The following is a 9,524-nucleotide window of genomic DNA, read 5'->3' as shown; positions in this document are numbered from 1 at the left end:
ACAAAGCTTTAGAAAACTGATGGCAGTTATACAGTATACATGTGGGCATATACAGTACATATACTGTATTATGCAGTGATGGTGTGATGTGGACATGTTGTCCTATTGGCTCTGTGCACAACTGTGGTTCCAGAAGGTGGTATACTCGTGTCCTGTTCCATTTCGTTTTCCCATGGCTTCGTTTCATTGGCTTGGCAGCAGATTTGAATGGGAAGCACAAATGACACCTTCATGTGGGTTTCCCATTTAAATCTGCTGCAAACAAAGCTATGGGAAAATTAACCGGAACAGGAAACTGGTATGCCACCTTCTGGAAACCAAGGACTACATTTATGCACAAAGAGACTTTTAATATTAATGTTGCTTAGAAGCAAGAACCTAACTGCAAATCGTAAAGTCAGAACACCAGGTCAAGCAGCTCCAGAGGAAGGACATTGATACACTATATGACCCTTTATAATTCGTTTTTCAAATAAGTGCCCTTTGTTCCAGTGAATGGAAATCTTAATGCTATGCTACAGTGACATTATAGACAATTGTGTGCTTCCAATTTTGTGGCAACAGTTTGCGTAAGACTGCTTCCTATTTCAGAATGACAATCCCCCTGTGCCCCCCATGCTCCCCCATACAGAAATAGTTTGTTGAGATAATTGAGAAAGAAGGCCTGCAAAGAGCCCTGACCTTAACCCTATATCAAACACCTTTGGAAGGAATTGGAATGCCATCTGAGCCAGGACTAATCACCTAACATGAGTATCTCACCTCAGTAATGGTCTTACTCTTGTGGCTGAATGGAAGCAAATCATAGGCATTGATATGGAGTTGGTCCCTCCTTTTCTACGATAACATTCTTCACTATTCTGGAATGGCTTTTCACTAGTTGGCATTTTGCTGCTGGATTTGGCTACCATACAGCCACTAGAGAAAATGGCCAAGCTTTACCTGGAGTTAACATCCGTTATGACAACGGTAGTTTCCTGCCATCACATCTTATCATATTCCACTTTTTTTTAACCAGAATTCATGAAAAGGTGACTGAAATTCATGCAAACAACGTCTGGCATCTCGAGTCATTAGTAATGACAGATTTATGACTTGTTGAAAATATAAACAGTGGTGTATGTGGTTGTGGAATAATAATCTGCCAGCATTTGTCTTCTTGGTGTCTGCAAGTGGTCAAGTTGCCAGTAAGGAAGTGATCCAGAGTCCTTATGTGAGGTGTACAAAGCTTGGGGCCTTCCAAAGCCCAAACTGTCCCTTGTGATAGACCTTATCTGGGCTGGCAGCCATTTCCCCTCCCTGCCTCTGGTCTGACTGTCACAGTCGGGCGTCAACAACAAGCTATGTTGACTCTGGATCTACCCCCATAGATAGCTATAATGCCATATACATATGTACGTAACCTTTGCCTGATAGCTTGTTCTTTTATGTCGTCGCTCTGCTAGGGGCTAGCTTTGTGTGTGTGTGTGTGTGTGTGTGTGTGTCTGGTGTGTGTGTGTGTGTGTGTGTGTGTGTGTGTGTGTGTGTGTGTGTGTGTGTGTGTGTTTGCAGCACTAATCTCGCAAACCACTGGACCAATCAGTGCCAAACATTTTTGCACACTGCCAGTAGGCCACTATTTTATTTGTATAAGTTTTGATATGTATTTTAACTTAAGTTTTTAAATTTAAGTCAATGGGGCTCTGATCGGGCTTAAACCGTGCCCACATTTTTTGTCATACTTCGATGATTGATGACATAGATGACACCGTCACATGTGGATCCCGCGATCCACATTACTTGAGTTTCTTTTACTTTTAATAGTAAACCTGCTTCAGTGGTGCACTAAATTACACAAGCACTTCCAAGGAGAAAACGTATATGGGTGTGTCCCCGAGGTGCTTCCTTTTCACCTTTATTCTGAGAAATATGTAATATTTAAAAGTAAAGAAACCTCTCTCTAGCTCTCTGATCTGTAGTTTCTCTCTGCATTGCTGAAGAGAGGAAGTTTTAATCAGCCTTATGAAACACAGTCACACAGGAACCAGTTTGTGTGTGTGTGTGTGTGTGTGTGTGTGTGTGTGTGTGTGTGTGTGTGTGTGTGTGTGTGTGTGTGTGTGTGTGTGTGTGCGCGTGAAGGCGTGCGTGCGTGCGTGCGTGCGTGCATGCATGTTTGTATGTGTGTGCGCGCGCATGCATGTGTGCATATGTTTGAACTTCTCTTTATAAGTCCATCCTTTCATTTTCATGATACCTCCTTGGTATATCACCACCTCATTCATGTAATGATGGAGCCAAATTTAGATGGCCACGTTACTTTGTCATCTCAAACTCTGTACTTTCACAACCTCTACCATGTTCCCCTTTCAATCACACACGTCAGTAGCAGGGTATCCAATACCTTAAGTCAGTGTTTCCCTGTTCCTCGCCAGAGCTGGCGAAAACTTCTGGGAACTCAGATTAGTGTTTCCCAAATATAGGGCCGTGACCCATTTTGGGTTGCGAACCAGTTTTTACAGGTCGTGACTCGTGAGTAAATATCATGTTTGTTTTTTACTTTACTATAAAATAAACAAATAAATACATACATTTGTTTTAATTCAAAAAGGGTTTTCAGAAATGTTTCAGGGGAAAAAAGAATGCAAAGAATTAAAAAAAATGTTATATATTTGTTTTTAAATAGTGAAAATAACACAACTTTTCCTGACTTGCCGTGTTGTGAGCTTGTAGATCTGATATTTAAATGATTTTTATAATAGGGCTTAAGTGGTTAATTTATAATGTATTTTGTAAATGTGGGTCCCGGGGAGAAACCAAATTTCTCTTCTGGGACTTGAGCTGAAAATGTTAGAAACCCTGCCATATGTGGCAAACCTCGTTAGAGGCACTACAAACATTCTCAGTAGCACCTGATCGAACAAATACTTTCCCTTTAGCTTACTGGTGAAATCACTGACTTATCCAAATAAGGGCAAAAGTAATCATTGCAACTACCAATGAGATCATGGCAGACAGGCTTATGTGATGCTGTGTGAAAGTAGTACTGTGTGTTTCCTAAGCAGAGGCGGAGTCAGATGATCTTACACTCATCATGGGTGGAAGCACATGGGTGGAGCTGACAGTAAAAAACCTCTCGAACAGTATCTGTGGTTGTGAAGGTTTGCAGTACCAAGGCTGACTTGAGTTTTGTTTTTAGTGTGCGGTTGCTCCTAAAGTCCTCATGAAATGAAGTGTCACATTTACCTGACATTACAGAATGTGGAAAAACAGACATACAAGTGCAGATCTCATGCAAATGTGTTGAGACATACAATTATTAATCATCATTATCATATAATAGCACAATGATGTTAAAGAGTTTTGTTCACAAATGAGAGCTCCATCATCTGAGGATAAAGTGACAGCTAAAGTACATTTTCATTCCAATTAAAAGAAAATATATTAGTTCTAAAAGAACAGTAGGCATTATTTCACACAAATACAAATCAAGGAATACAAATCAAGGTTGGTCAGTCTCTCACTTTGCAATTAATTTAATTTGGCAGGTAGGATGTGGGCCGTGGGGCACATCATAACTGTACCTTCTGGGGGTTCATGACATCCGCCAACCCCCAATTTAGAATGATATGTTTCCAATGAATTGGGACAGTTTAATGCCTATAATTTGATAAAAACAGACTTCACTGTAAGATGATCATGCCATTCTAACCTGCTTCTAGTGCTAACCTGGTTATGGTATAGCATCATATTTCATATAGAAGTGACTGACACTGCAGCACACCCACCCATGACACTTCCTGTATAAGTGAACGGTACCCTTTTATAAAGGTGGAGTTATAGAAACGAGGGATGAATGCTGTATCCATTCCCTCGCGTTTCTATATCGAGTTGCATTTCAAGATTAAGCAAAGATTACATCCATATATCCATCACTTATATTATGAACAACAGATGAAATGACAATGCAGATTGAATGCATGGAATCTCTATTCAGGCTTTGACGTAAGCTCACATGAATGTTATATTTGAATGTTCTATGTCAAGAACATGCATCATCTGCACGGTGGCACAATGAACTGGGACATCCTATACCATGGTATCATTGGCATGTTCATATCTGGGTTATGACCTGTTTCATGTCATTCCATCTTGTTCCCCGGTCTTTCCTGACATTGTTCAAGTCATTTTTATCGTATATAGCGTCAAATCACAACAAAGGTTGTCTTATGACACTTTACATATAGAGCAAGTCAAGACCATACTCTTACAGAAACCCAACAATTCCCCATGCATAAGCACATGGTGACGGCGCCATGTTATGGCGTTAACTTTTCTTTCTTTTTTCTTTATCTTTATCTTTTCTCTTTATTACCTTTGTGGGGAGGGGGTTCTTTTTGTGTCTTTTTTGGTGGGATTATTTTCATATATATATCTAAATATTCTTCTTGACTACTTGTAAGAATCATAAGTGATAAAGGTGAAAACACAAAGACATGTATGAAAAGGGGAGAGGTTTGCCCCTTATAGTCAACCACTAGACTAGCCAAGTCGACTAAACCTACTTTTTAGAAACCGTCTTTTATATAATAAGTCTTATTTTTTGTTATTCTGTTAAGATATTATTCTATTTAATCTATTTCCCTTTTGTATAATGATGCAATGGCTTTGCCTTGATTGACTATAAAGTGTATATTAATGATGTTCTCAAAACCCTATGATTGTTGTTCATTTGTTGGTATTGCAATATTCAGCAAGGACAGGTAATGTCATGGAGATTATGTTGAAATGGTCAGTGTCAGTTCTCATCGCACCGATTGGCTGTATTAGCTGTAGTGAACAGGAACAAATAATTCATATAAATCTGTGTAATCATAGATGGGACCTTACTTTTTCAAAGCAATTTATTTGCATGTTATTTTCAATATTGTGAAACCCTGTGTTTTGCGATCTGTAAATTTGAATGCATTAGTTGTGACCATCTTATACTGTATGTATGTTTGACCTACTATTTGTTTGCAACAAAGCATCCATTCCTGTGCAATGAAACATTGACGTATTTATTATTTGATTTAGGCAAGGGTAGGATCCTGAAACTGGATACATTTTCACATGACCTTTGAGTATGACATTAAATATACTAATGTAAATACCTGGACCCACTGGCAATAATCAACAATGATGCATCGTTAACTAAAATCTGCAAGATCGAGTTCTCCAATAGTATGAACAACAAACGTGAACAATGCTTGATAACCGAAACCCAGAATGTTATTTCTCTTTGTGGGAGTCACAATATAGTAATGGCTGCACTACATTATATTCAAATTGTATAGGAGACAGTGAAGAGAACAATGAAGATACTATAAACATTTAATGGCAACTGTGACTTGGGTGAGGCTTATAGTGCCCCCTTATGGCTTTGTAATTATTACTGGTATAGTAATCATTATTTACTGTATACTGTATCAATGTAGTAACTCAGCGCCATCTTATGGCCCATATATGCAGAACCCTGTTAACTCTCAGCTGAAGGAAGAATATTGATCAGCTAAACAGAATTTCTTCATTCTCATTTCATCAGATACACGCTAAATTATGAATAACTTGAGATACTAGACAGAATTTCTATTACAGTAACAATGAATATGAACTTACTGTTGATATTTACATACAACAGGAAAAGAAAAAAAAAAGAGTTGAACAGATGATGAACCCTGATGAAGGCAGTAGATAAATAAAATAGTGCATGAGATCTTTAAGTGTGCAACAACTCTTTACTGTAGGCTACTTTGATTTGAGCCCTGTTGGCAAGCACGTACCATACAGGTGCCATGTGTTTTCTACCTTTTTGAAATGTTTACTGTCCATATTAACAAATATGACTTCAGATTCAACCAGACAACTTTGACCAGTTTATTGTTTGACCAGTTGCAGGCTGTTATTATTGCCGTGGCAACTACAACCTTATTTAAGTGATACATCTACCTACCAGTTGAGCAACCTGGGTGCCCAATCACACACATTACAATGTCTATTTCTTTAGCTTATGTTTTGTATCATACATTATTTGTACTTTACTTTCTTTGTCTAATTATCTCCATCATAGTCCTGGTAATATGTGCAAATAATGTTCACTTTTTCATAAAACTTGGTATAGGCTACTTGTACAGTTTGGGGGCCTGAGCATTTAAAAAATGGAACCATCACAAAAACATGGTGACCATATTATGTATTTTGCATCATATCTCCTGAACCAAAAATGATAACACAGAATAGGTGATACCATATACAAGATCATAAACTTTCTAGGTTAGCAGTTAATTGTGAAGTCAGTGACATTGAGAGAAGGAAATCACAGTATCAACAGGGGGTCATTTCCTCTGTTCCCATGGCTCCATTTCTGAAAATGTCCAGGGCCCCAAACTACTAGTATAGCAAGTTTCATGCTTTTATGAAAAAGTGAACATTTCACCACAAATTTGGCACACATACAGTACACCCTCGCCCCTTTAACAAATAAGTTCATGCAAGACATGAATATTTCTGTGGATATCGATTGACAACTCTGACGAAACAGTTTTTTACCTTTCTCTTTTTGTGAATTGCTCCTTTCACAAACTTAAGTTTCAAGACACATTTTTTATTAAAACATCTTTATTAACCACAAATTGTTTTAATTATATGCAGCTTTGACATTTCTATAAGACATTAACTTTTCAAAAAGGGAGCGGACTGCTTTTGGCAAAAAATATATTTACAGATGGAATTGGTACTGCAGCATGTGTTGATGCAACCAATCGAATAACGTAAGCTGGGAAACACCAAGCTTAGGACTTCACTGCTGTATCTCTGGATTTGTAGATTACTCCTCTGCTTTTCAGCTCTCTCACCACACCTGGAAAAAGTAAATTAACATGAAATATGGTAGAACACAGTTTACAGTGAATGGCAAATTACTAAAAGAAAAACAGACTTATGTTTCCTGTACATGTGTGGTAACATGTTATTGTATTACAACTGGATATAGCCTACCTGGAGGTAACCGTCCAGTAACTGTCACAGCATAAACACCTGGCTTAAAATTGCCTGCAGTATAATGACAGGGACACAGAATGAGCAATGCTGACAGTAAAGTAGATATTTTACTTCAAAACAAAGTCTCTAACATGTCATTGATAGCAATCAAAGTACTTTGAAGACTTTATCCACAACTCTTTATTTAATTTGTTAGGAATGCATATGCCCAAAGCTTTTTGCCCATTCAGGTAGGTCTGTGACCTGAAATGAGTTTGACACCACTGATGATGTAGTCGCTGCTGATCGGCCAGCAAAAATAGTCCAAGAAAGTAAATCACTACAGTATAAAAATATATTATTTAGTTATATATTAAGGTAACAAATTGTGTGACATACAGGCTTAAGAATGGTCTGCGATTCTGAGATGCGCTGATGAAAACAGAGCGGTACAGACTTTCTTTTATGCCAACTGCCATCAGACTGCATAATGCATGAGAACTTTTTCCCTAAATGCATATGGTTCTGTGTTGGCCCTGTTCTTGTGTATGTCTAATGTGTGTCTGAAGTATGTTTTGTTTGTCTTATAGATTTATTGTATCACATGCTGCTGTAACGCCTCAATTTCCCTTCGGGGAATAATAGAATATATCTCATCTCATCTCAATGAGCATATTGGTGTTTATCCATTTACTTTTGTCAATGGAAGGTTGCAGAACAGTAACATTGTAGATAGTCCATTTTAGACAGTGCAAGAAATTTGAGCAGAGTAATTACTCAATTATCAATATAATCAAGGAAAAGTATCACAGACTCCTTCTAGTAATTTGTTGTGATTGAGGCATTGTGCAAAAAATACTCACCGATTCTCTGCCATTTAGCCACCCAGCTGTCTTCAGGGCTCATCTGGGAAATTACTCTGAATACACAATATATATTGGTTGACAATAGAAAGCCATAATGAATCAATACACTGAGAAGACAAACATACGGTCCTTACCCATCAAATGAGGAACTTGTGCATTCATATACCATCTCCCGGTTCCCCTTCATCTGAAGATAGGACTCACAGTTGTCACAGCCATCATATTCGAACTGATCAATGGTCTGATGAATGAAGATATAACACAAGACTGTTCATGAAAGAATTAAAATCCAAACTACTATGATTCCTGCAGGTTCATTGTAGAATTTATCAAACAGGATAGTCAAATCTTAAATGGGGTTCTGCTTAAAAAATAGAAATATCTGCAAGGAATTAAGCTACAACACTTCAGGGCCTAATGCGTTCTATATCATGGGAACACTAACATATTTGTGGTGTTGTAATGCTGTTTGATGTAAAATGCTAGTGATCATAGGGCAACATTAATGTTATAGATGGTAATGATACTTAATATATAGATATTTAAATATACTGGACGAACGGTTAAATAATTAGTCTTTTCTTGGAAGAAAGAAATCGACCCATCATCCCTTATTCTTAACTCTATGACACATCTTCATACAGTTTTCAAGCAGCTGCCTGGCCGTTGTATGTATTTCTAGTTGATTTACTAACTTTTTAGCACAATGAAAAACGAAAGATTCATCTGTACATTCAAAACATGTACGCGCCAGACGACGTAGACAGAACAATAAACAGTAGGCATGTAATAATGTGAGCTGTCTATGGTCGCCACGTTACTTTGCTGCAGTTTACCTTCACAAGAGAGCACAGAAGACAAGCCCGCAGATGGCGAAGGTCTTTAGGAACGGTTTCCAGCGCCATGGTGTGCGTTTCTAATGGTTATTCCGTTTGACGACCCTTGCGTATGAAATCTACTATATTATATTATGCATACAGCCAGATATTATGCTCGTGTATTTTTCCGTCGCTGGATAAATACGTCATTGTTTATGTGGGCCTCAAAAAGGACCCCACATTTCCGTCCTAGGTGCGCCTGTATAAAAACAGTAAAAAAAAAAAAAAAAAAAAAGCCAGCACAGGACTACATGGTATCTAGTGCCATCTAGTGGTCAAACCCCGAACTCACTCACATTGAGCTGCCGTCTTTGACCATGTTTATGTTTATGTTTATTTTTGCTTCATTATTTTTTAATTTCGTTTGGATTTATTTAGTTATGGTTCGGACACACCAGATAGTAATATTATTTGGTGCATTATCAAAAAAATAGAAGGTTTAGAGCTTTCGCAGCTTTCCCGACATTTTTGAAACCGGGAAGTGAGACAGGGGACCTTAGATTCTAAGGTATTTCAAGGCTTAGAATATAGCTAAAACCTGTTTATGCCTGATTAAATAATGTTATTGTAGAAATCTGACGGAGTTCACAACGATCTTGGACACAACTTTAAAGGGAAAAAACTTTGATATTAATAGTAGCTACATTCTTACACCTATGTTATCAATAGTGTCTCTGTTTTAATGCTTTTAACCAAAACAAATATGAAAAAAAGGAAACCAGTCCAAAATATTGGTTTGTTTTGATTTTGTCCAATCTAGAGTATGTAATAAAATATAACTTGGTTG

At 37.7% G+C, this 9,524-nt stretch overlaps 1 protein-coding gene across 1 annotated transcript; it reads right to left on the bottom strand.

Moving 5' to 3' along the window:
* Nucleotides 1-6,621: 6,621 nt before the first annotated feature.
* On the bottom strand, nt 6,622-8,864 carry supt4h1 (SPT4 homolog, DSIF elongation factor subunit). The gene is made up of 5 exons (XM_084075286.1): nt 8,696-8,864; nt 7,994-8,100; nt 7,857-7,912; nt 7,012-7,065; nt 6,622-6,874 (listed from the first exon to the last, which is right to left on the bottom strand). Exons 1-5 carry the CDS (start codon nt 8,762-8,764, stop codon nt 6,807-6,809), a joined length of 354 nt encoding a protein of 117 aa, XP_083931412.1. The 5' UTR covers nt 8,765-8,864; the 3' UTR covers nt 6,622-6,806.
* Nucleotides 8,865-9,524: the final 660 nt, after the last annotated feature.

Source organism: Gymnoscopelus microlampas (genome assembly GCF_963454915.1).
Source record: "Gymnoscopelus microlampas genome assembly, chromosome: 12".
Taxonomy (NCBI): domain Eukaryota; kingdom Metazoa; phylum Chordata; class Actinopteri; order Myctophiformes; family Myctophidae; genus Gymnoscopelus; species Gymnoscopelus microlampas.
The sequence above is the reverse complement of the archived record's forward strand: the minus strand, read 5'-3'. Positions and strand labels throughout refer to the sequence as shown.